The sequence below is a fragment of the Pantherophis guttatus genome, chromosome 1 (genome assembly GCF_059756535.1).
Source record: "Pantherophis guttatus breed Tessera chromosome 1, ASM5975653v1, whole genome shotgun sequence".
Classification (NCBI taxonomy): domain Eukaryota; kingdom Metazoa; phylum Chordata; class Lepidosauria; order Squamata; family Colubridae; genus Pantherophis; species Pantherophis guttatus.
The window spans coordinates 347,786,632-347,813,529 of NC_142063.1; the positions used below are offsets into that span (position 1 = coordinate 347,786,632).

The following is a 26,898-nucleotide window of genomic DNA, read 5'->3' on the forward strand; positions in this document are numbered from 1 at the left end:
CCATCTATGTATCTGTCTGTCTGTCTGTCAGTCTGTCTATCTATCTATTTCTTTCTCTTTCTTTCTTTCTCTTTGTCTATCTCTATCATTTATCCATCCATCCATCCATCCGTCTTTCTTTCTTTCTTTTTGTCTCTCTAGCATCTCTATCTATCTATCCATCCATCCATCCATCCATCTTTCTTTCTTTCTTTCTCTTTGTCTATCTTTATCATCTTTCTTTCTTTCCTTCTTTCCTTTTGTCTATATCATCTCTATCTATCCATTCATCTATTCATCCATCTTTCTTTCTTTCTCTTTGTCTAGGTTTAACATCTATATTTTTCTTTCCTTCTTTCTTTTTGTCTGTCTGTCATATCTATCTATCTATCTATCTATTTCTTTCTATTTCTATTTCTTTTTGTTTATCTCTATCTATCTATTTCTTTCTATTTCTTTCTTTTTGTTTATCTCTATCATATTTATCTATCTATCATCTATCTATCTATCTATCTTTCTATTTCTTTATCTCTATCATATCTATCTATCTATCTATCTATCTATCTATCTATCTATCTATTTCTTTCTATTTCTTTCTTTCTTTTTGTTTATCTCTATCCTATCTATCTATCTATCTATCTATCTATCTATCTATCTATCTATCTATCTATCTATCTATCTATCTATCTATCATCTATCTGCAAAGCCATCCAGGGTTTTTTCTCTTTTCCCAAAATACAGGAAGTCCAAACTTTCTGTTGCTAAGTGAGACAGTTGTTAAGTGAGTTTTGCTCCACTTTACTGCCTTTCTTGCCACCGTTGTTAAGGGAATCACTGCAGGTTAAGTGAGTGACACTGTTGCTTAGTTCCCCATTGACTTTGCAACGGTTGGCAAAGGGGATCACGTGACCTCTGGACCGTCATAACTTACGAGTCCGTTGTCTGAATTTTGATCAGGTGACCCCAGGGATGCCCCAGCGGTCGTAAGTGTGAAAAACAGACACCCCTCCCTTTTTTTAAATGTAACTTTGAATGGTCAGTCACTAAATGAACCAAGTTGCAAGTTGAGGAATGCCTGTTGCTGGATGAAAAATATAAAATATATCCAGTCGGTTTGGCTCCATCAGTTTGATCAGTAAGGACTGAATTCCATTTTATGGGAGGCTTAAAACAAGGTACATGAGGATAAAAATAAAAATTGTACCTGATGTGATACGGTTGAAGAAGGGCAGGCAGCGCCAGGGGAACGTAGCTGGCATCGAAGGTGATTTTTTTAAGGTTGGACGCAGAGCTGTTTTCCTTCCTGGGGGCACCGTCGGAAGCTGAGGACCTCTTCCCCCTCCCCGGTTAATGGCTGCTAAATTTATGTGATGTGCCCCCCTTCCACAATTCTAATTTCGGAAAGACTGTAGAAGAGGAGTGGGCCACTTTACCACCTGTGGACTTCAACTCCCAGAATTCCTAAGGCAGCCAGCATGGAATGCTGGGAGTTGAAGTCCACAGGTCATAAAGAGCCCATACAGGTACGGCAATTTGTTTAGTGACCGTTCGAAGTTGCAACAGCACTGGAAAAAAAATGACTTATGACCGTTTTTCACGCTTAACGACCATTGCAGCCATCTCCGCGGTCATGTGATCAAACTTCAGATGCTTCGTAACTTATTTATTTATTTATTTATTTATTTATTGCGATTTATATGCCGCCTTTCTCCCTAGGGACTCAAGGCGGCTTACAAAATGACAACTTCAATACAAATCACAATACAATACCAAATTAAAATCAGTAACCCAACTGACTCATAGTTATGACGGAGTCACACGATCCCATTTTGCGACCAGCAAAGTTAATAGGGAAGCCGGAGTCACTTAACGACCATTTTACCAACTCAATCAACGGCATTGTTTCACTTAACAACTGCGGGGAGGAAGGTCGTAAAGCGGAGGAAAACTCACTTAGCAAGCGTTTCACTTAGCGACAGTGAAATTCTGGGCTCAGTTGTGGTCGTGACTCAAGGACCACCTGCAGTGGGACTTATTGGGTGGGGGTGGGAGCAGATTAAGGCAAGGTAATCCCCGCATGGTGGTCGTAAGGCGAGGACTCCCCGTGGTCGGCCACCCCTGGTTTAGAACTGACCTTGGCAGCATCTGTAGCAGCCTTGGAGAAAAACCCTTCCCTCTTTTGATCGAATTGGAGTTTTTATTAGATTTCTGATTTGTTTAGATTCCCCTCCACAGCAGCCGCCGGATGAAATATTCGGCCGGCGAAATTGAGTTGGGAACGTGGAAGCGTCTTCTGCTGGGGTACAGCTGGCTGGGGGTACCAGGGGGACATCCCTTAATGGCCTCTTTGCATTTTCCCGTCTGTCTGTCTGTCCGTCTGTCTGTCTGTCTGTCTGTCCGGTCCACCAATAGGTTTGATGGCGAGCTTTCCCAGGCCCACGAAGAGGCGCAGCGTGAGAAACTCGGGCGGGAGAAACTGGGACGGGAGAAGGACATGCTGATCGCGGAGGTCTTCAGCCTCAAGCAGCAGATGGAGGTGGGTGGTCCCGACCCCCCCCCCCGTTTGCACCCTGCGTCCAGAGAGTGGGGTCCTTCGTTTCAGCAATAGCCATGGCCTTTAGACTTATATGCCGCTTCACGGTGCTTTAAAGCAATCTCTGAGCGGTTTATAAAGTCAGCCTGGGGCCCCCAACAATCCGGGTCCTCATTTCATTGACTTCAGAAGGACCGACCTTGAACTGGTCAGGATTGAACTGCTGGTAGGGGGCAGAGTCAGCCTGCAATACTGCATTATAACAACTGTGCCACCACAGCTTCCTTCCTTCCTTCCTTCCTTCCTTCCTTCCTTCCTTCCTTCCTTCCTTCCTTCCTTCCTTCCTTCCTTCCTTCTTGTCTTCCTTCCTTCTCCCTTCTTTCTTGTCTTCCATGCTTCCTTCTCATCTTCCCTTTCTTTCCTCCCTTCCTTCTTGTCTTCCTTCCTTCCTTTTCCTTCCTTCCTCCTCCCCTCCTTCTTGTCTTCCTTCCTTTTCATCTTCCCTTTCTTTCCTTCCTTCCTTCCTTCCTTCTCCCTTCCTTCTTGTCTTCCATCGTTCCTTCATCTTCCCCTTCTTTCCTTCCTTCCTTCCTTCCTTCCTTCCTTCCTTCCTTCCTTCCTTCCTTCCTTCCTTCTCCTCATTTCCCTTCCTTCCTTTTTGTCTTCCTTCCTTCTCATCTTCTCCTTCCTTCCTTCCTTTTCCTTCCTTCCTCCTCCCCTCCTTCTTGTCTTCCTTCCTTCCTTTTCATCTTCCCTTTCTTTCCTTCCTTCCTTCTCCCTTCCTTCTTGTCTTCCATCCTTCCTTCATCTTCCCTTTCTTTCCTTCCTTCCTTCTCCCTTCCTTCTTGTCTTCCATCCTTCCTTCATCTTCCCTTTCCTTCCTTCCTTCCTTCCTTCCTTCCTTCCTTCCTTCCTTCCTTCCTTCCTTCCTTCCTTCCTTCCTTCCTTCCCTTCACAAGCAATACCCCTTAGATTTATATACCGCTTCACAGTGCTTCACGGCCCTCTCTAAGCGATTTACAGAACCAGCTTCTTGCCCCCAACAATCTGGGTCCTTCATTTGACCCACCTCGGAAGATTGGAAAGCTGAGCAGGTCAGGATCGAACTCCTGGCAGTCGGCAGTCAGCAGAATTAGCCTGCGATGTTGCATTCTAACCACTGCACCGCCACGGCTCTTGGGCGTCTTTGGGAGGCTCCTGTTGCCCTCAGCCCCATGAACTCTTTGGAGCTTCTTGAGTGGATACCGTAGGGAACGGGGTGGCGGGGTGGGTGAACCTCTTCTCCAAAGCCCCTGAAGGCAAGACAAGAAGCAACAGATGGAAACTCATCAAGGAGAGAAGCAACCTGGAACTAAGGAGGAATTTCCTGACAGGGAGGACAATTAACCAATGGAACAGCTTGCCACTGGAAGTTGTGGGCGCTCCATCACTGGAGGCTTCCAAGCAGAGACTAGTCAGCCATTTGTCTGGAATGCTATAGGTTCTCCTGCTTTGAAAGAGTTGGAATGGATGGCCTCCAAGGTCTCCTCCATCCCTAGAATTCTATCTTCACTCATCTTAAAGCAAGTTGGCTGGGAAGTTCTAGGAGTTGGAAGTCAGAGGGAGGTCCAAGGTGGAACTAAGGAGGAATTTCCTGACAGGGAGGACAATTAAGCCGTGGAACAGCTGGCCTCCAGGAGTTGTGGGTGCTCCTTCACTGGAGGTCTTCAAGATAAGATTGTCTGGGATGGCATAAGGACTCCTGGGATGGAAGAATGGTGAAAAGGAAAGAAGGAAGGAAGGGAGAATGGAGAAAAGTGAAAGGAAGGAAGGAAAGAAGAGAGGGAGGGAAGGAAGGAAGGAAAGGAGAGGGAGGGGAGGAAGGAAGGAAGACGAAAAGAGGGAAGAAGAAAAGAAGAATGGAGAAAAGTGGAAGGAAGGAAAGAGATGAAGGCAGGGAAGAAGAAAGGAATGGAGAAAAGTGGAAGGAAGGAAAGAGATGAAGGCAGGGAAGAAGAAAGGAAGAATGGAGAAAAGGACGGAAGAATGGTGAGAAGGAAGGAAGGGAGAATGGAGAAAAGTGAAAGGAAGGAAAGAGATGAAGGCAGGGAAGAAGAAAGGAAGAATGGAGAAAAGAGGAAGGAAGGAAGGAAAGAAGAGAGGGAGGGAAGGAAGAAGATGAAGAGAGGGAAGAAGAAAGGGAGAATGGAGAAAAGAGGAAGGAAGGAAGGAAAGGAGGGAAGGAAGAAGCTGAAGAGAGGGAAGAAGAAAGGAAGAATGGAGAAAAGAGGAAGGAAAGAAGAGAGGGAGGGAAAGAAGGTGAAGAGAGGGAAGAAGAAAGGAAGAATGGAGAAAAGAGGAAGGAATGAAAGAAAGAAGAGAGGGAGGGAGGGAGAGAAGAAGATGAAGAGAGGGAAAAAGAAAGGAAGAATGGAGAAAGGAGGGAAAGAAGAGAGGGAGGGAAGGAAGGTGAAAAGAGGGAAGAAGAAAGGAAGACTGGAGAAAAGAGGAAGGAAAGAAGAGAGGGAGGGAAGGAAGGAGGAGGAGAGGGAAGATGGAAGGAAGAATGAAGGGGAAAAGAGGAAGGAAGGAAATGAAGAGAGGGAAGAAGAAAAGAAGAATGGAGAAAAGCGAAAGGAAGGAAGGAGATGAAGGGAGGGAACAAGGAAGGAAGAATCGAGAAAGGAAGAAAGGAAGACAAAGGGAGGGCAGAAGAAAGGAAGAGTGGAGAACAGAGGAAGGAAAGAAGAGAGGGAGGAAGGAAGGAAAGGAGAGAGGGAGGAAGGGAGGGTGGAGAATGGGTAGAATCTCTCCGAGGTCTCTTACCTTGGGCAAGGGGTTGGACTAGATCAGAGGTCTTCAAACTTGGCAGCTTTAAGACTGGTGGACTTCAACTCCCAGAATTCTCCAGCCAGCTCTACAGAGCTGGCTGGAGAATTCTGGGAGTTGAAGTCCACCAGTCTTAAAGCTGCCAAGTTTGAAGACCTCTGGACTAGACGATCTGCAATGTTCCTTCCAATGTTTTATGAACCGCTGCCGATGGAGCCTCTGGCTGAATTTTGGGGGGGTGGGAGGCAGTTTGGTCTCCCTTTCCCTCCGCCCATGCCCTCTTTGCCCCCCCCCACTACCCTTTGCAGGAGAAGGAGGCCCAGATCGCGACCTCCACGCAGAAGGTCCAGGGCCTGGAGGCAGAGCTACAAGACCTCTCCTGCCAGGAGTCCAAAGACGAGGCCTCCTTGGCCAAAGTCCGCAAGCAGCTGCGGGACCTGGAGGCCAAAGCCAAAGACCAGGAGGAGGAGCTGGACGAGCAGGCGGGCACCATCCAGATGCTGGAGCAGGTAAAAGCCCAGGGCGGGGCACCCGGCCCTCCCTGCCGCGGCTCTGGCTGTGCCGGTTTTCTGGGCGTGCCGGGTTTCACGGGAGAGACGCCAGCTTCTCCTCTCCTTGCACATTGGGGCCCCGTGCCCTTCTCCTGCCCTGGGAGAAGACGCCACTCGCTCGCTCGCTCGCTCGGCAGTTTGGGGTGCCAGGGAGGGGAAGAGGCAGCTGCCCTGCCACCGTCTCAGCCATGCAGGCCTTAGAAGCCGCGGCAGCACGGAGGGTGAGTGACGGGCGAGAAAAGGAGAACGTTTTCTAGCTCGGGGCTGAAGGGAAGGGTCCTGGGTGCTCTTTCAGCTGGGTGGTTTTTTTTCTGACAGACGTTTCATGACCCAACTAGGGAACATCATCAGTGCTAGAAGGGAGGGAGGTTTGTGGAGAGGAGGAGGAGGAGGAAGAGGAGGAGGACAGCTGTGTAGTCCTTGGTGCTCTCTGAGCTTGGTGGTTTTCTTGTAGACGTTTCATGACCCAACTAGGGAACATCATCAGTACTAGAAGAGAGGGAGGTTTGTGGAGTGGGGGAGGAGGAGGAAGAGGAGGAGGACAACTGTGGGTCCTTGGTGCTCTCTGAACTTGGTGGTTTTCTTGTAGACGTTTCATGACCCAATTAGGGAACATCATCAGTGCTGGGAGGGGGGGGCTTTTATATACTGTTTATATACAAGTTGCTTGTCCTGTCCGTGTTCGTCAGAGTGTCATTTTCTCCTTGATGGTTCTTTGATTAGATAGACACCAACAGAGAGAAAGAGAGAGAGAGAGAGATGGATGGATGGATGGATGGATGGATGGATGGATGGATGGATGGATGGATGGATGGATAGAGTTAAAGAGGTAAAGATAGATAGATGGATAGATAGATAGATAGATAGATAGATAGATAGATAGATAGATAGATAGATAGATAGATAGATAGGAGATTAGATAGATGATAGAGAGAGAGATGATGGATGGATAGATCGATGGATAGATAGATAGTTAAAGAGGTAAAGATAGATAGATAGATGGAAGATAGATAGATAGATAGATAGATAGATAGATAGATAGATAGATAGATAGATAGATAGATAGATAGATAGGAGATTAGATAGATGATAGAGAGATGATGGATGGATGGATAGATGGATGGATAGATAGATAGATAGATAGATAGATAGATAGATAGATAGATAGATAAGAGATTAGATAGATGATAGAGAGAGATGATGGATGGATGGATGGATGGATGAATAGACAGACAGGTTAGATAGAGATTAGATAGAGGAGAGAGAGAGAGAGAGAGAGAGATGGAGTCCCTGGTGCTCGCTGAGCTTCTTTGTTTTCTCGCAGGCATTTCATGACCCAACTAGGGAACATCATCAATGCTAGTGGGAAGCACAGTTTGTTCTTATCTTATCTTCTAGCTTGCCCTGCCAGTGTCGGTGGGAGTGGTCCTGGGGGGGTTCTTGCTTTGGGCTTTTGGCAGTTCCTTAATTGGGGGATTGTTTACTCCTTGGTTGTTGTATTGTTGTTAATCTTGGAGTTAATCTCTGCTCCTCTGGGTGCTGATTGCTGTGTCTGTGTGTTTTGGTCTTTTGCCTCCCTTTGTGGCTTGTAAGTAATCACCCTTCAGAGCCCATTGATCCAGTGGCTCTCTTCCCAGGACCCCCAGGCAACCCCAGTGGGGTTTGTTTGCCAGCCAAGCTGGCTTCCGGCTGGCAGCTGGCTCTAAATATTGCCCGTCCCAGCATGAAGGGGTGTGTGGAGTGCAGAAGCTGGCAGGAGCTGGCAAAGCGAAGCTGATCGATGCCGCAGCCTCAGCTGCCCGCCAGTTCTCAGATGAAGGGGGGGTGGTAGGGTGTATTGACGCGGGAATCTGCCTCCATCTATATCCATCCATCTAATTTATCCATCCAACTATCCATATCTGTCTGTCTGTCTCTGTTTATCTCTGTCCATCCATCCATCATCTATCTATTTGTCCATATATCCATCCATAGGCCTACCTACCTAATTTAGAGACCACCCATCTAACTCATAGAGTGAACGGACCGTGAGCATTAATGAACCTCACTAATACTTCCTCTTCCTGCCCAGAAGGCCCTCGCTTTCTCCTCCATCCTCCAGCTCATAGGGGTCCCAACTACATCTATGCCTCGCTGCAGCAGTTGTCTGGAACCCCCCCCCCAATTATCTTGAGGATCGGAAGCCAAAGAAAAGGATAAGGCATATGAATTGGATGGATGGATGGGTGGATGGATATGGATGGTTGGATGGTGAATGGATGAATGGATAGATGATAGATAAATGGATGGATATGATGATAGATAGACAGAAAATATGATGATATGGATGGATGGATGGATGGATGGATGGATGGATGGATGGATGGATGGTGAATGGATGGATGATAGATGATGGATGGATATGATGATAGACAGAAAATATGATGATATGGATGGATGGATGGATGGATGGATGGTGAATGGATGGATGGATAGATGATGGATGGATATGATGATAGATAGACAGAAAATATGATGATATGGATGGATGGATGGATGGATGGTGAATGGATGGATGGATAGATGATGGATGGATATGATGATAGAAAATATGATGATATGGATGGATGGATGGATGGATGGATGGTGAATGGATGGATGGATAGATGATGCATGGATATGATGATAGACAGAAAATATGATGATATGGATGGATGGTGAATGGATGGATGGATAGATGATGGATGGATATGATGATAGACAGAAAATATCATGATATGGATGGATGGATGGTGAATGGATGGATGGATAGATGATGGATGGATATGATGATAGATAGACAGAAAATATGATGATATGGATGGATGAATGGATGGATGGATAGATAAATGGATGGATATGATGATAGATAGAAAATATGATGATATGGATGGATGGATGGATGGTGAATGGATGGATGGATGGATAGATGATGGATGGATATGATGATAGATAGAAAATATGATGATATGGATGGATGGATAGATGGATGGTGAATGGATGGATGGATAGATGATGGATGGATATGATGATAGATAGAAAATATGATGATATGGATGGATGGATAGATGGATGGTGAATGGATGGATGGATAGATGATGGATGGATATGATGATAGATAGAAAATATGATGAGATGGATGGATGGATGGATGGTGAATGGATGGATGAATAGATGATGGATGGATATGATGATAGACAGAAAATATCATGATATGGATGGATGGATGGATGGTGAATGGATGGATGGATAGATGATGGATGGATATGATGATAGATAGACAGAAAATATCATGATATGGATGGATGAATGGATGGATGGATGGATGGTGAATGGATGGATGGATAGATGATGGATGGATATGATAGATAGAAAATATGATGATATGGATGGATATGGATGGATGGTGAAAGGATGATATAGAAAATATGATGATATGGAAGGATGGCTGGGTGGAAGGATGGATGGAAGGAAGGAAGGAAGGAAAATACCCTGGAGACAGACGAATAAAGACACATAGACAAATAGATAGATTAGATAAATGACACTGTAATTTGAGGTTATTTTGTGTAGCTGCCTGCTTTGTTCGGTTGGGAAGTTGGCAAAACCTTTGAAGTTTCTTCAAATCCATCTTCTTCTTTATCTATCACCCCTTCCGCCCAGGGAGAAAGAGAAGAAAGTGAAACCTGGGGGGGGTGGGGGGGGTGTCCCTCCTCCCCCAGGACCCATGTTTCATCTTCAAAAACGTTGGATGCTTTGCGTTAGACTGAGCAATCCCAGAAGAGGGGCAGTTGTCCTCCTAGACCAGGGATCTCCAAACTTGACCATGTTAAGCCTGGTGGACTTCAATTCCCAGAATTCCTCATCCAGCATGGCTGTCTGGGGAATTCTGGGAGTTGAAGTCCACCAGTGTTAAAGTGGCCACGGTTGGATGGCTGAGGAATTCTGGGAGTTGAAGTCCACCAGTCTTAAAGTGGCCATGGTTGGATGGCTGGGGAATTCTGGGAATTGAAGTCCACCAGTGTTAAAGTGGCCACGGTTGGATGGCTGGGGAATTCTGGGAGTTGAAGTCCACCAGTGTTAAAGTGGCCACGGTTGGATGGCTGAGGAATTCTGGGAGTTGAAGTCCACCAGTCTTAAAGTGGCCAAGTAGACCCCTTAGATGCCCTCCCTCCCATGCTGGGGGTCCCGTCCCCTCCGTTCCCTTTGAGGAAGCCCCCCTCTCACCAACTCTTTTCCCCCCCACCAGGCCAAACTCCGCCTGGAGATGGAGATGGAGAGATTGCGACAGACGCACTCCAAGGAAGTGGAGAGCCGCGATGAGGAAGTGGAGGAGATCCGTCAGTCGTGCCAGAAGAAGGTGAGCCAGGTGGGGTGGTGGGTGGGTCTCTGGAAGTTGTGTCCTACAGAGTTCAGAGGCATCCTGGTTTGTAAGGCTTTGTTTGTGAACATCCCTATCATGGTGAGGAGCCTAGAAGTTATAGCAGTCTGTCAATCTGGGGCACTTTCCGATGGGTGGACTTCAACTCCCAGAATTCCCCAGCTGGGGAATTCTGGGAGTTGAAGTCCACCCATCGGAAAGTGCCTCAGGTTGGCATAGACTGAAGTAGCAAGTTCCAAAAGTCCAGTTTCTAATTTCCAGTCTTCAGGATGGGAGCAGCAGAGCCAAGGCGTGGGCAGTGCCAAGCGGAAGAAGGGCAGAGGGATGGAGCATCTTTTCCCATGGAGACACTTCCTGTTTGCCCCTTCCGGCTTCGTTGACCCAACTAAGCCTCACTCTGCATTTAGAGCAGTTTTGCAAAGTGGGAAAATGATACTTCAGAACTCCAAGGATCAAGCATTTTATTTTATTTTATTTTATTTTATTTTATTTTATTTTATTTTATTTTATTTTATTTTATTTTATTTTATTTTATTATTTTATTTATTTTATTTTATTTTATTTTATTTTATTATTTATTTTATTTTACTTTATTTTATTATTTTATTTTATTATTTTATTGTTTTCATTGTTTTTATTTTATTGTATTTTATTGTTTTTATTGTTTTTATTTTGTTTTTATTTTTTTATTTTTTATTTTATTTCTATTGTTTTGTTTTATTTTAATTTTATTGTTTTAATTTTAATTTAATTTTTAATTTTTATTTTATTCTATTGTTTATTTCATAATTTTAATGATTTTTATTTTATTATTCTTTATTTCATTTTTTTATTTTAATGTTTTTATTTTATTTTTATTGTTTTTATTTTATTTCTATTGTTTTTATTTTTTTATTGCTTTTATTACCCTAACCCCCTACCCACGGCTGGCTGTGGAATTCTGGGAGTTGAAGTCCACGAGTCTTAAACTTCCCAAGTAGGGACATCCTTATCCTATACAGACAGTCCTCCACTTATGAGCGCTCTTGAGCCCCAAATTTCTGTTGCTAAGTGAGACAATGAAGTCGGTTTCGCCCCATCCGACTTCCCCACCGATGGTCACAAAAGGGGATCACACAACCCCATGGGGACACTACGACCGTTATAATGATGAGTCCATTGTCATGTGTCTGATTTTTGATCACCTGACCAGAGGTTGGGTTTCACATAATTTTATCACTGGTTTGTCGCACACCAAAAATGCTCACGTGCGTGGCTAAATAGGATGGCATAGTGCCGGGGCAGGTGGGAATACCACCACTGCACGAGCGGGAACGGTTGTTAAGTGTGAACAGTGGTCCTAAGACTTTCTTTTCAAGGCCACGGGAAGCTCCAACGGTCGCTAAATGAATTGTGAGTCGAGGACTAGTTGTGCGATAGAGATGGCTGCCCAATCTCGCAGAGATGGCACACCCACAACTTCTGGTGCTGTTGTGTGCAGGAAGGCTGGGCTTTGTTGTCATGTAGGCAATTTTTCAGCCTCACCCAGGATGAGACCAGTGTCACCAGGAAGTGACTCGTTTCCGATTGTGAAATTTCACACACCTTTTCTTGAGCAATTAATTCCCCAAATATTTCCTCCAGACGTACAAGCAGTCCTTGCATCACAACCACAATGGGGGGACAATTCCCGCCGTTAAGCCAGGGACTTGTTCAGTGAGTCGCGCCCGATTTTACGGCCTAATTTGACACAGTCGTTAAGTGACTCGCACAGTCGTTAAACAAACCCAGCCTCCTCCTTGACTTACGCTCGCCGGAAGGGAAAATCACGTGATACCGGGATACTGCAACCGTCATAAAGACGAGTCCATTGCCGAGCGTCTTAATGACGATCGCGTGGCCGTGGGTCACAAGTGTGAGACGCCGTCATCAGTCAGTTTTTTCAGTGCCGCTGTAACTTTGAATGGTCACTAAATGAACTGTTGTATGTTGAGGGCTCGTTGTGTTTCACATTTTGTGTTTTTATCTGCAACTGTCGTACATATGAGCCCATTGCCAAGCGTCTGAATTTAGATCCCGTGATTGTGGGGAAGCCAAGATGGTTATAAGTGCGAGGACTGGGCCGTAAGTCACTTTTATCAGTGCCATTGTAACTACGAATGGTCGCTAAATGAAAACGGTTGTAAATCAAGAACTACCTGTACTCTTCTGAACCCATCCAAGTTCCATGGGGCCTTCTGGATTTCTTTTAAGGATTAGAATCTCAGGATTAGAATCAGGGCTAAACTCAGGATTAGCCCTGAGTCCAGTGGGAGAAGGGCAGTATGAAAATCTAATAAGATAAATAAATAAGAATACAGAATCACAGAGCTAGAAGGGACCTTGGAGATCTTCTAGTCCAACCCTACACCGTTTCAGACAAAGGATATTTTTTATGTTATGTGGTTATATTATGTTCTTCAATTTACAGATTACAGTAAGCTTAGCATAAGAAACATTGATTTCATTGAATCTTTAAATTTAATTCATTTAATAAATTAAATAAATTAAATAAATTAAAATTTATTTATTGTTTTCATGTATTACACTGCATTTAATTCAATATTCACCACCCTGAGTCCCTTCTGGGAGAAGGGCGGTATACAAATTAAATAAATAAATAAATAAAATAAAAAATATGTGTAAGGCTCGTAGAGCCACCTTTGGCGAGACGTGTTAGATAGATGAAAGACTGATCTAAAACATTAAAACAATAAAAAAAAAATGAAATGAAATGAAATAAAATAAAATGACAAATCATAAAATAAAAAAAAATCCTAAAAATGAAATATACATTTTTCAAGTCCTCAAGTCTTAAAAGTTCCAAAGTTGGACACCCTTGGTACATAGCAGTGATGGCTAACCTTTTTGCCGTCGCGTGCCAAAAGCGGGGGGAGTGCAGGGGGGGGTCATGCGTGTGCGTGTCCATACTCATAATTCAATGTGCCTCCCCCACGAATGCACGCGTGATACCCCCCCCCCCCGTGCTCCCTGCGCTTTTGGCACATGATGGCACGGTGGGCCCAGTAGGCCTGTTTTTTCCTAGAAAGGCCCTGGAGCCTGGGGAGGGCGAAAATGGCCTTTCCCACCCCCCAGAGACCCTCTGGAGGCCGCAAACAGCCCGTTTGCTGAGCTAGGCCAATGCTCACGTGCCATAGGTTATATAGGGTATCTAGGGTCTCCTTCTGAAGCAGGGGGCTGGACTAGAAGACCTCTAAGGTCCCTTCCCACTCTGTTACTCTGATCTGGCCGCTTCCACGAGCCGGCTGTCCAAGGGAGGGGTCCATAGCTCAAGCAGAAGACCCCTCCCCTCAAACAGCCCCTGCCTCCCCTCAGCCTCAGGGATTTCAGAGATTGAAAGGCCTCTAGAACAGTGTTTTTCAACCTTGGAAGCTTGAAGATGGGTGGACTTCAACTCCCAGAATCCCCCAGCCAGCGCTGCTGGCTGGGGGATTCTGGGAGTTGAAGTCCACCCATCTTCAAGCTACCAAGGTTGAGAAACACTGCTCTAGGAATACTCGAGAAAATTGAAAGTTTATTGGACATTGTTGTAGGGAGGGGGGGGGCAGCTGGTCACAACAAACCCAGGATAAACCACTTTTCTTCCCAAAGCTGGTTTAGCTGTGGGAGAATCTTTAAAAAAAAAAAAAAAACCTCGTCAGCTTCTGTGTGTTGAACGAGAGGAGATTTCCTCCCGTTTTCCCCCTTGGGCGTCTCTCGAAGGCAAATTTGTTTGCCGTTTTAAAAGTTAGATTAATTAATTGGTTGAGATACATATGATTAACTAATTAAAACGTTTCTCTCATCAGCTGACAGCCGGAGAATAATGTCTTTATTAACTCATCCACGTGGCGCCTTCGTTTTCAGGGGAACGTGAATAAATGGTCTTCAGGTTGGGGACTTCCTGCTGGCAATTCTTTCTTCTCTCTCTTTTTTTTAATGTTCAGACTTGGGAATTGGGGAAATTAAAACTCGTGCTGGGGGACGAGTAGGAAGCAAAGGAAAGCAGAATTAACAAGGAAACGGGGTGTGTGTGTGTGTGCTTTGAACAGGATGGGTCGAAACACACAGCACCCCTAATTTAATCCGGGAACAGTTTGGTCTAGTGATAAAGGCGCCTGGCTAGAAACCAGGAGACGGTGAGTTCTAGTCCCGCCTTAGGCATGAAAGCCAGCTGGGTGACTTTGGGCCAGTCACCAGGAGACTGGGAGTTCTAGTCCCTCCTTAGGCTTAAAAGCCAGCTGGGTGACTTTGGGCCAATGATCAGGAGAGGGTGAGTTCTAGACCCGCCTTAGGCATGAAAGCCAGCTGGGTGACTTTGGGCCAATCACCAGGAGAGGGTGAGTTCTAGTCCCGCCTTAGGCAGGAAAGCCATCTGGGTGACTTTGGGCCAATCACCAGGAGAGGGTGAGTTCTAGTCCCGCCTTAGGCATGAAAGCCAGCTGGGTGACTTTGGGCCAATCACCAGGAGAGGGTGAGTTCTAGTCCCTCCTTAGGCATGAAAGCCATCTGGGTGACTTTGGGCCAATCACCAGGAGAGGGTGAGTTCTAGTCCCTCCTTAGGCAGGAAAGCCATCTGGGTGACTTTGGGCCAATCACCAGGAGAGGGTGAGTTCTAGTCCCTCCTTAGGCTTAAAAGCCAGCTGGGTGACTTTGGGCCAATGATCAGGAGAGGGTGAGTTCTAGACCCGCCTTAGGCATGAAAGCCAGCTGGGTGACTTTGGGCCAATCACCAGGAGAGGGTGAGTTCTAGTCCCTCCTTAGGCAGGAAAGCCATCTGGGTGACTTTGGGCCAATCACCAGGAGAGGGTGAGTTCTAGTCCCGCCATAGGCATGAAAGCCAGCTGGGTGACTTTGGGCCAATCACCAGGAGAGGGTGAGTTCTAGTCCCTCCTTAGGCATGAAAGCCATCTGGGTGACTTTGGGCCAATCACCAGGAGAGGGTGAGTTCTAGTCCCTCCTTAGGCAGGAAAGCCATCTGGGTGACTTTGGGCCAATCACCAGGAGAGGGTGAGTTCTAGTCCCTCCTTAGGCTTAAAAGCCAGCTGGGTGACTTTGGGCCAATGATCAGGAGAGGGTGAGTTCTAGACCCGCCTTAGGCATGAAAGCCAGCTGGGTGACTTTGGGCCAATCACCAGGAGAGGGTGAGTTCTAGTCCCTCCTTAGGCAGGAAAGCCATCTGGGTGACTTTGGGCCAATCACCAGGAGAGGGTGAGTTCTAGTCCCGCCATAGGCATGAAAGCCAGCTGGGTGACTTTGGGCCAATCACCAGGAAAGGGTGAGTTCTAGTCCCGCCATAGGCATGAAAGCCAGCTGGGTGACTTTGGGCCAATCACCAGAAGAGGGTGAGTTCTAGTCCCGCCATAGGCAAGAAAGCCAGCTGGGTGACTTTGGGCCAGTCACCAGGAGACTGGGAGTTCTAGTCCCTCCTTAGGCTTAAAAGCCAGCTGGGTGACTTTGGGCCAATGATCAGGAGAGGGTGAGTTCTAGACCCGCCTTAGGCATGACAGCCAGCTGGGTGACTTTGGGCCAATCACCAGGAGAGGGTGAGTTCTAGTCCCTCCTTAGGCTTAAAAGCCAGCTGGGTGACTTTGGGCCAATCACCAGAAGAGGGTGAGTTCTAGTCCCGCCATAGGCAAGAAAGCCAGCTGGGTGACTTTGGGCCAGTCACCAGGAGACTGGGAGTTCTAGTCCCTCCTTAGGCTTAAAAGCCAGCTGGGTGACTTTGGGCCAATGATCAGGAGAGGGTGAGTTCTAGACCCGCCTTAGGCATGAAAGCCGGCTGGGTGACTTTGGACCAATCACCAGGAGAGGTGAATTCTAGTCCTGCCTTAGGCATGAAAGGTAAATGGATGACTTTGGACCAATCACCAGGAGAGGGTGAGTTCTAGTCCCACCTTAGGCAGGAAAGCCATCTGGGTGACTTTGGGCCAATCACCAGGAGAGGGTGAGTTCTAGTCCCGCCATAGGCATGAAAGCCAGCTGGGTGACTTTGGGCCAATCACCAGGAGAGGGTGAGTTCTAGTCCCTCCTTAGGCATGAAAGCCAGCTGGGTGACTTTGGGCCAATCACCAGGAGAGGGTGAGTTCTAGTCCCTCCTTAGGCAGGAAAGCCATCTGGGTGACTTTGGGCCAATGATCAGGAGAGGGTGAGTTCTAGACCCGCCTTAGGCATGAAAGCCATCTGGGTGACTTTGGGCCAATCACCAGGAGAGGGTGAGTTCTAGTCCCTCCTTAGGCAGGAAAGCCATCTGGGTGACTTTGGGCCAATGATCAGGAGAGGGTGAGTTCTAGACCCGCCTTAGGCATGAAAGCCGGCTGGGTGACTTTGGACCAATCACCAGGAGAGGTGAATTCTAGTCCTGCCTTAGGCATGAAAGGTAAATGGATGACTTTGGACCAATCACCAGGAGAGGGTGAGTTCTAGTCCCACCTTAGGCAGGAAAGCCAACTGGGTGACTTTGGGCTGGTTCCTCTCTCTCTCTCAACCCAACCTACCTTAAAGGGTTGTTGTTAGGAGGAAGAGGGAGCATTATGCATGTTGATTGGCTTGAGTTATTTATAAAAACCACCCAGGGCCCTTCCTCGAGGGAGGTGAGCAGTCTAGAAATCCAAATAAATAAAATTAAAGGTGAGATAGGAATAAATAAGAGTCTTAACTGCGGAACTTGTGATGCGTTAAGGGAGAAGATCCGGATTGTAGACGGAACGTATTTCTTCCTCCTGCCTGTCCCATTGAACTGACAGGTGTTTGCCTGCTTAGATTTTATTAATGCTTATTTATTTATTTATCCATTACATTTATACGCTGCTGAGCCCAGCGCGCAGGGCAGCTGATCGCTGCAATAAAACATCCCTACCTGGAAAGAAACACACACACACCCCGGCATGATAAACGTTAAGCAGCAGCAACTCAACATCAAATATTAAAAATATCCACTGTAATAAATCTGAACGAAAGCGAAGCCTCCCCGCGATTAAAAAAACAAAACAAAACCCGGATCAAAAATACAAACCCCAAACAGCCTCCTGAGCCCCTCCAGGGTCTTTCCGGCTTTCTAGAAAGTTTTGTGGTATGTAATTTGGGTTGATTTACTGATAAATGAAAACAATACAATTTCTGATGGGGGACGGGGGTGTTTGTGTGTCCTAAAATAAGATAAGATAATTTTTATTATCACTTTTTCTGTGAAGGCGACCCTCCTGTCTGGCAGGCAGTAGTTCTCCAGGTTGCACAACAGCTGGGATTCTTTCTTTCTTTCTTTCTTTCATTCATTCATTCATTCATTTCTTCCTTCCTTACCTCCCTCCCTCTTTCTTTCCTTCCTTCCTTCCTTCCTTCCTTCCTTCCTTCCTTCCTTCTTTCCTTTTTCTTCTTTCATTCATTCTTTTTCCTTCCTTCCTTCTTCCTTCCTTGCTTCCTTTTTTCTTTCTTTTCTTTCTTTTCTCTCTCCCCCTTCCTTCCTTCTCTCCCCTTCCCTGCTTCCCCACCTCTTTTCTGTTTCCCCACCGCCTCTCCTTCCCTCCCTCCTTCCCTCCCGCCCTCCCTTACTTCCTTTCCTCCTTCCCCTTATACCTCTGCATCCCTCTCCTACTTCCCTTCCCCCTCTCCTTCCTTCCTTCCCTCCCTCTGTCCTTTCCTTCCTTCCTTCCCTCCTCTCTCCCTTCCTCCCTTCCTGACCTCTTCCAAAGTACAGATAGTTCTCAAAGTATAAGAGGTCACTCAGTGACCGTTTGAACTCAGGACCTACCTGAGAAAGGGGAGTACCTGGATGTACAGATGGATCTCGGCCAGTAGATCCGGTGCTGAGCTTGGACAGGTGTGACTCCAGAAGGGGCACCTCAGCTCCAGCAACCGGAGACCCCCAGCAGGCTTAGCCTGTCCTGATCAGCCCCTCTCTCTGCCCCACAGCTGAAGCAGATGGAGCTGCAGCTGGAGGAGGCCTACGAGGAGAGGCAGAAGGTCCTGCGGGAGAAGAGGGAGCTGGAGAACAAGCTGGTGGCCGCCAGCGATCAGGTAGACCTTGCCAAGCGCGACCGACGAGAGTCTCACCTGGGGAGTTTGAATGAGCTTCTCCATTGCTTGATGCCTCTTCTACAGGAATCTCCCCAAACGCCTGGGAAAGGCAGAATAAAGCTCATTGGGGGGGGGGGGGTTGCTCCCTTGTGTTGACGCAACGATTCCAGGCTAATTCCCCGCATGACCCCTCCTCCCAAGCGGGACGGTTGCTCTGCAACATCTTGCGGGGTGGGGTCCTCCAGGGAGGGGCCAAGGCGCACCCGATTCAGACCTCCCATCCCTTCTCTGCTTCCTTCCCTCCTTCCAGGTCAGCCAGCGGGATGTCGAGGCGGAGAAGCGGCTGCGGAAGGACCTCAAGCGCACCAAGGCCCTCCTGGCCGACGCGCAGGTCATGCTGGACCACCTGAAGAACAACGCGCCCAGCAAGCGGGAGATCGCCCAGCTGAAGAACCAGGTGAGGCACGGGGGCGCCTGTGGGGAGTCTCCGCCCTCCAGGCCCTGGGGGTCCCCGAGGGGGCTTCTCGGCTTCTTCTTTTGAAAGCCTTTCGCTTCTCATCCAAGAAGCTTCTTCAGTTCTTGAGGGAGAGGGAGAGCAGAGGAAAAGAAAAAGAGATGGCGGGAAGGAAGGAGGAAGGGAGGAAAGAATGGAGAAGGAAGGAAGGACTAGAAGGAAGGGAAGAAGGGAGGGAAAAAGGAGAAGAGGAAGGAAAAAATGGAAGGAAGGAAAGAAGAAATGGAAGGAAGGAAAAGGGGAAGAAGAAAGGAAGGAAGAAGGGAGGAAAGGAAGGGAAGAAGGGTGGAAAGAAAGGAAGGAAGGAAAGAAGGGAAGGAAGGAAAGGGAAGAAAGAAAGGAAGGAGGAAGAAAGAAATGGAAGGAAAAGGGGAAGGAAGAAGGGAGGGAATAAAGGAAGGAAAGAAGGAAAGGGAGGAAAGAAAGGAAGGAGGAAGAAAGAAATGGAAGGAAACAAGGGGAAGAAGGAAGGAAGGAAGGATGGAAAGAAAGGAAGGAAGGAAAGAAGGGAAGGAAGGGACTCTGACCGCCCCTTTCCCACGGGGGTCTCTCTCTCTCTCTGCAGCTGGAAGAGTCGGAGTTCACCTGCTCGGCCGCCGTCAAAGCCCGGAAATCCATGGAGGTGGAGATTGAAGATTTGCATCTCCAGATCGAGGATTTCTCCAAAGCCAAAGGAGCGGTAGGCGAACGTCCTGTGCCCCTGACTCAGTTTCCCCTGCGGAGGCTGGCCAGACCCCCCACCCCCCACCCCGGTGGTTGGTTCCCTGCAAATTCCAGACGTAACTTTCTTTGGCTCATTTCCATTTCTGTGGAATGAAAAAAAAAAAAAGAGAGAGAGAGAGGAGGAGGATTAATTAGGAGACATCAAAGCTTCCAGCTAATTGGCAGACTTACAGATCCAGTTCTGGAAATCTTCCCGGAGAAGCCAAAAAAAAAACGGCATTTTCTGGGACGCAAACCGGCCCCACCGCTTCCCCAAATGCCCCCATCGCTTTTGGGGGCAGCCTTGGCGGGTGGGTAAAGCCCCCATTTGGGGGGCACCAGGCCTGTTGGCAGAGCCCTCCTTCCAGGGTGGGATTTATTGACTCGTGGGGCACCTTCGCATCACCTTTCGACAAAAAACAACCCAGATGTGAAATGCAGGCAGTCCTCGACTTACGACAGTTCATTGTTCGAAGTTATGGCGGCCCTGGGGAAAAAAAATGACTGAAGATTTTTTTTTCTCACACTTACGACCCACGGTCACGGGATCCCAAATTCAGACACTCAGCGACTGACTCGTAGTTATGACGGTCGCAGTGTCGTTGTCCCCACCGCCCCCGGGGGTCACGTGATCCCTTTTGGCGACCTCCTGACTGGCAAAGTCAATGGGGAAGCCGGATTCATTTAACGACCGTGCGACTCGCTTAACAACTGCAGGGGTTGGCTTAAGAGCTGGGGCAGGAACGGTCGTAAATCGGGGCATAACTCAGCCCCTCTATCGCTCAGCAAACTGAAATTTTGGGGCTCCGTCGTAAGTCGAGGACTGCCTGTAATTCCTCCGCCCAACAGCTCATAGAGGCTGCTCTGGGTTGAGCCGGACCAGGATATCGGGGTTCCCCACAGGGTCAGCCCCACCTCCCCCCTTTGAGGCCTCGAAGCCCTTCTGGGGTGGGCTGGGGGCTGAAGTCTCCCCCCTCCCTCCCTCCCCCCCCCCCAGCTGGAAGAGCAGGTGAGCCGTTTGCAGCGGGAGAAGAACGAGGTGCAGAGCCGGCTGGAGGAAGATCAGGAGGACCTGAACGAGCTCATGAAGAAGCACAAGGCGGCCGTGGCACAGGTGGGTCCCTCTGGGCCCCTTGGCGGGACTCCCCCCATGCCCTCTTCTTTCTTTCTTTCTTTCTCTCTCTCTCTCTCTCTCTCTCTCTCTCTCTCTTTCTCTTTCTTTCTTTCTTTCCTCCTTCCTCCTATCACTCCTTTCTTTCTTTCTTTCTTTTTTTCTTTCTCTCTCTCTTTCTTTCTTTCTTTCTTTCCTCCTTCCTCCTATCACTCCTCTCTTTCTTTCTTTCTTTTTTTCTTTCTTTCTTTCTCTCTCTCTTTCTCTCCCCCCTCCTCCCTTCCTTCCATCACTCCTTTCTTTCTTTCTTTCTTTCTTTCTTTCCCTTTCCTCCTTCTTCCTTCTATCACTCCTTTCTTTCTTTCTTTCTCTCTCTCTTTCTCTCCCCCCTCCTCCCTTCCTTCCATCACTCCTTTCTTTCTTTCTTTCTTTCTTTCTTTCTTTCTTTCTTTCTTTCTTTCTTTCTTTCTTTCTTTCTTTCTTTCTTTCTTTCTTTCCCTTTCCTCCTTCTTCCTTCTATCACTCCTTTCTTTCTTTCTTTCTCTCTCTCTTTCTCTCTTTCTTTCTCTTTCTCTCTCTTTCTTTCTTTCTTTCTCTTTCCTCCTTCCTTCTATCACTCCTTTCTTTCTTTCTTTCTTTCCTCTTTTTCTCCCTCCCTCCTTCCTTCCATCACTCCTTTCTTTCTTTCTCTTTCTCTTTCTCTCCCCTCCTTCCTTCCATCACTCCTTTCTTTCTTTCTTTCTTTCTTTGTTTCTTTCTCTCTCTCTCTCTCTTTCTCTCCCCCCTCCTTCCTTCCATCACTCCTTTCTTTCTTTCTTTCTTTCTTTCTTTCTTTCTTTCTTTCTTTCTTTCTTTCTCTTTCCTCCTTCCTTCTATCACTCCTCTCTTTCTTTCTTTCTTTCTTTCTTTCTCTTTCCTCCTTCCTTCTATCACTCCTTTCTTTCTTTCTTTCTTTCTTTCTTTCTTTCTTTCTTTCTTTCTTTCTTTCCTCTTTTTCTCCCTCCCTCCTTCCTTCCATCACTTCTTTCTTTCTTTCTCTCTTTCTCTTTCTCTTTCTCTCCTTCCTTCCATCACTCCTCTCTTTCTTTCTTTCTTTCTTTCTTTCTTTCTTTCTTTCTTTCTTTCTTTCTTTTTTTCTTTCTTTCTCTCTCTCTCTCTCTCTTCCTCTCCCCCCTCCTTCCTTCCATCACTCCTTTCTTTCTTTCTTTCTTTCTTTCTTTCTTTTCTTTTCTTTCTTTCTTTCTTTCTTTCTTTCTCTTTCCTCCTTCCTTCTATCACTCCTCTCTTTTTTCTTTTTCTTTCTCTTTCTCTCCCCCTTCTTCCTTCCATCACTCCTCTTTCTTCTTTCTTTCTTTCTTTCTTTCTTTCTTTCTCTTTCTCTTTCCTCCTTCCTTCTATCACTCCTCCCTTTCTCTTTCTCTCTCTTTCTCTCTCTCCCCTCCTCGGAGGAAGGGATGAAATGGTGGGGGGTGGGACACAAAGAATCCCACTTCATTTAATAGCAAAGCAGATCATGGCAGACAGAGCACCCCCTAACTTTAGAGATTCTTGGCAGCCAAGAGGGGGGAGGATGGTGGATTGATAGAAGGGTGGGGGGAAAGAGTAAGAGAGGGGTGGAGAGGGAGGGAGGGAGGTAGAAAGAAAGAGAAAGAAAGAAAGAGAGAAAGAAAGAAGGGAAGGAAGGAGGGAGGGAAGAGAAAGGAGAGAGAAAGACAAAGAAAGAAAGAAAGAGAAGGAAAGAATTAGGGAAGGAAAGGGGAGAGAAAGAATGAGAGAGACAAAGAGGAAAGGAAGAGAGAGAGAAAAAAAGAAAAAGAAACAGAAAGAAAGAAACAGAAAGAAAGAAAAAGAAAGAGAAAAAAAGGAAAAGAAAGAAAGAAACAAAAGAAAGTGAGAGAAAGAAAGAAAGAAAGAAAGAAAAAAGAAAGAAAAAAGAGGAGTGATAGAAGGAAGGAGGAAAGAGAAAGAAAGAAAGAGAGAGAGAGAGAGAGAAAGGAGGGAGGGAAGAGAAAGGAGAGAGAAAGACAAAGAAAGAAAGAAAGGAAAGAAAGAAAGGAAAGAATTAGGGAAGGAAAGGGGAGAGAAAGAATGAGAGAGACAAAGAGGAAAGGAAGAGAGAGAGAAAAAAGAAAAAGAAACAGAAAGAAAGAAAAAGAAAGAAAAAGAAAGGAAAAGAAAGAAAGAAACAAAAGAAAGTGAGAGAGAGAGAGAGAGAAAGAAAGAAAGAAAGAAAGAAAGAAAGAAAGAAAGAAAGAAAGAAAGCAGGCCCAGTGGTTTTGCAACCTGGAGAACTTCTGCCTGCCAGGCAGGACCTCGCCCTGTAGGGAGTCTGGAACCGTGGCAGATGGATCTGGGGGGGTGGGGGGTGCCCCCTTCCCTCGAGGGCCACAACCACTCAGGTCCACCTTGCCTCCCCCCCCCTCAACCCCCGTAGGCTTCGCGGGACCTGGGCCAGATCAACGACCTCCAATCGCAGCTGGAAGACGCCCAGAAGGAGAAGCAGGAGCTGCAGGAGAAGGTACCCCTCGAACCCGGGGCCAAGGGGTGGGGCTGCAGCCTTTCTGGACAACCCCCCCCTCCCCACAGCAGCCCCTCTGAGCGATCTTTTTGTCCCCCCTCCCCCCTCAGCTGCAAGGCCTCCAGAGCCAGCTGGAATTCCTGGAGCAGACCATGGTGGACAAGTCCTTGGTCAGCCGGCAGGAGGCCAAGATCCGCGAACTGGAGACCCGGCTGGAGTTCGAGAGGACCCAAGTGAAGCGCCTGGAGGTGAGGGGGAGGGGCGAAGGGGGGGGAGGGACCCCCGCCCCGAACGGGCAAACCTCAGCAGGCAAGGACCCTCACCCATTTTACAGATTAACAGAGGTTGGAAGGGACCTTGGAGGTCATCTAGTCCAAACCCACCCCCCCCCCGTCCAAGCAGGAGACCTTACGCCATTTCTGACCGATGGCAGCCCAGTCTCATCACAGAAGGGAATCTCATGCAGGGCCGGGAAGGTCTCTGCCTTCTGACGAGTATTTTAAAAGACGGGTAAGTCCTCGACTTACGACCATTCCTTTAGTGACCGTCGGAAGTTACAACCACGCTGAAAGCAGTGACTTAAACTGGGGGAAGCCTGAGTCACTTGATGCTTTTCACACTTGTAACAGCTCGTGCAGCCACCCCCACGGTCACGTGATCAAAATTCGGCCACTCGGTAGCTGACTCACATTTATGACGGTTGCAGTGTCCCGGGGTCGCCTTTTGCCGACCTTCTGACCAGCCAATTCAATACGGGGTGTAGGTTCACTTAAGAACGGCAGCGATCCGCTTAACGACTGGGGCAAGGAAGGTCGTTAAAAAAAATGGGACACAACTCGCTTAACAGCTGTCTCGCTTAGCAACGGAAATTTGGGGCTTGGCTTGTATTTATGACAGTTGCATAGTCCCGGGGGTTCGCGTGATCACGATTTGTGACCTTCCCGCCCGGCTTCTGACAAGCAAAGTCGATGGGGAAGCCGGATTCCTTTTAAGGACCGCACGATTCACTTAACGATGGCATGATTCATTTAACAATTCCGGCGATTCGCTTAACGGCGGCCAAAACGATCGCGAAATGAGGCACGGCATGCCTCGGCCGGTGGAAATATTGGCCTCCGTTTTGGTCGCACGATGAGGACTAGCTGTAATTCTGCCTCCCCGTCGACTTTTCCCTCTGGCTCTGCGCCAGGGGTGGGTTCTAAATTTTTTTTACTACCGGTTCTGTGGGCGTGGCTTATTTTGTGGGTGTGGCTTGGAGGTCATGTGACTGGGTGGGCGCGGCTAGCTGGTCAAGAGTCATTTCTGGAAGGTCCTCGCACTTACGACCAGTCCTCGCACTTACGACCCGACTCATTTGGGACTCAGGAGGCAGCAATAGATTGGGGGGTGGGACCAAATAAAAGGTAAGAATAATGTGGGGGGGTGGGAGGGCGGGGCAGGGAGAACCGGTTCGGTGACGTCATATCGTCACCGCTACCGGCTCGGCCGAACCGGACCGAACCGGGAGGAACCCACCACTGCTTTGCGCCCCCCCAACTCACTCAGCAAGCCCCTGACCCCGCCCCGGCCCCTCCTTGCCAGCGCCAGAGCCTCTTCTGCACCCCCAGACCCTTATTTTTTTGGGGGGGGAAGCCCAGATGCTCCCCAGATGCTCCTTCCTCTTTCTCCGCCGTTCCTGGCTTCTTCGCCCTCCCCTCCTCTCCCCTCCCCACTGCCAGCCGCGTGAATAAATATGCAGGGGACGGCGCTCAGAGCTGCCTGCGCCAACGGATAGAATCTATTTTTCTCCTTACATTACATGCTGTAATTACTTCACACAAAGTTAAATCTATTTTTCCAATTCACCAAGGCCCTCCCTGATTATTCTTCCCACGCCTGGGGAAGAAAGACCCCCCCCTCCATCCTTCCACCCACCCCCCTCTCTCTATTTCTCTCTCTCTCTCTCTTTCCTGGGCCCCGACTTGGCAGCTGCCCTCCCTGCTCCCTTTCCTTCCCCTCCCCACTTCCCTCCAGCCAGTCCTTTCCCCCCCACCTCAACCCCCCCCCCTCATGTAAATTCATAGGGCTGGCTTCGTTTGTTCCATTAGCTCCCGGCGGAAGAGCGAGGAGCTGCCTTGCACTGCGCCGCCCCGTTCCCCCCCTGTAATTGCGGCTGTCTTCTACCATTATGCACGGCAGATGAATATGGATGCCCAGCCGCGTGTCTTTCCCCGCACCGTCTCGTTTTCCACCTGCCACGGTTCGCCGGGGATGGAGAGGGATCGCCTCTCTCCGTCCCTCCCCCACACACCCGAGGGGCACGGCGGCATGGGCCGAGGGCTTGTCGGAGGGGATGTTGGAATCGGAATCTCCGCGATCCCGAGGGCGTTGGGGAGCTCTGGGTTCTGCCCCTATTGCTGGGAGGTTTGGGGGGGCGCCTTCATCTCTGGGGCTGGGTTGGGGGAGGGTGTGTGTGTGTGTGTGGGGAGGGGGCTTCAGGTCCTTGCTAGAGACTCTTGAGCGTTCTGGGGGATGCGCGTTGAACTGATCCGTGCTCCCACCCAGAAAGGGGAGCGTGGGAGCTGCTACCGGAGCAAGGAATGTGGAATTAATCAGGGAAGACCCCACCCCGCCCCCAATTCCGCAGCCCCTTTGCCTCGGTCTTGTCTGCCACTGGTTCTCCAGGGTCCTGTCTGGAGATCGAAGGTGGACATCTCCATCCAGGATGAGGGTATTGGCCAACTTGCTAGCCTCTTGCAAGGAGTGAGGGCGGTGTCAAGTGAGGGTGTAGCTTGGAATCCTTTCGTAGCCGCAAAAGACATAAACCTGGCCTCTCCCGGGAACCACGTAAGCCTTATTTAGCCACTCCAAAGGGAAGGCAAGCACTTCGGGTGGTTCTTGCGCAGGTAGTCCTCGCCTTACGACCACAATTGCGCCCAAAACTCCTCTTGCTAAGCGAGACATCCGTGAAGTGAATTTTGATCCGCCGTAAGACCTTTCTTGCCACCGTGGTTAAGAGAATCCCTGCCGTTGTTAAGTGAGTCACACGGCCGTTCAGCGAATCCGGGCTTCCCCATTGACTTCGCTTGTCGGAAGGGTCGCAAAAGGGGATCTCACGTGACCCCGGGACACTGCAACCGTCATAAGTACGAGTCAGTTGCCAAACGTCCGGATTCTGACCACGTGACCATGGGGATGCTGCAACGGTCGTAAGTGTGGAAGGCGGTCATAAGTCACTTTTTTCTGTGCCGCTGTAACTTCCAACGGACGCTAAATAAACTGTTGTAAGTCGAGGACTCTCTGTAACACAGATAATAAATTATTGGTTTTTGTTACTCATGGTTGCTTGAATCATCATCGTCTTCTTTTAACGACCCTGTAATCCTTTGTGGGGTGAAATCTGAGCTGAGTGTTTACTGGCCGGATGCCCTTCCTGTTGCCAATGAGGAGTTTTATTCAGCTGATATATTCTCATTGTGCCCAGAAAGAGAGAAATATCTACCTACCTAGGATCGAACTCACAACCTCCTGATTGTGAGGCGAGAGCGCCACCTCTAGATCACTGCGCCACTCACTCTCACTCACTTTGAAACAATCGAAATACTCCTGGGAGCTGGTTGGGGGGCCAGCCCAGCATCAGCCCTTAGAACAAGGGACTCCAATCTTGTCCACTTTAAGACCTGTGGACTTCAATTCCCAGAATTCCCCAGCCAGCTTAGCTTAGAATTCTGGGAGTTGAAGTCCACAAATCCTAAAGTGGGCAAGATTGG

The 26,898-nt window shown here is 48.1% G+C and overlaps 1 protein-coding gene across 11 annotated transcripts in view; it reads left to right on the top strand.

Annotated features, from left to right (window-relative positions):
- The window catches only part of MYO18A (myosin XVIIIA), a 212,522-nt gene that overhangs the window by 154,128 nt on the left and 31,496 nt on the right, over nucleotides 1-26,898 (top strand). For all 11 annotated transcript variants that reach the window (XM_087890417.1, XM_087890475.1, XM_087890399.1 and 8 more), the window contains 9 exons: nucleotides 2,392-2,515; nucleotides 5,629-5,829; nucleotides 10,139-10,249; nucleotides 18,200-18,304; nucleotides 18,615-18,761; nucleotides 19,384-19,497; nucleotides 20,518-20,634; nucleotides 23,066-23,149; nucleotides 23,260-23,397. In XM_087890417.1, coding sequence (XP_087746543.1) covers nucleotides 2,392-2,515; nucleotides 5,629-5,829; nucleotides 10,139-10,249; nucleotides 18,200-18,304; nucleotides 18,615-18,761; nucleotides 19,384-19,497; nucleotides 20,518-20,634; nucleotides 23,066-23,149; nucleotides 23,260-23,397 — 1,141 coding nt within the window. The remainder of the gene's footprint in view (nucleotides 1-2,391; nucleotides 2,516-5,628; nucleotides 5,830-10,138; nucleotides 10,250-18,199; nucleotides 18,305-18,614; nucleotides 18,762-19,383; nucleotides 19,498-20,517; nucleotides 20,635-23,065; nucleotides 23,150-23,259; nucleotides 23,398-26,898) is intronic.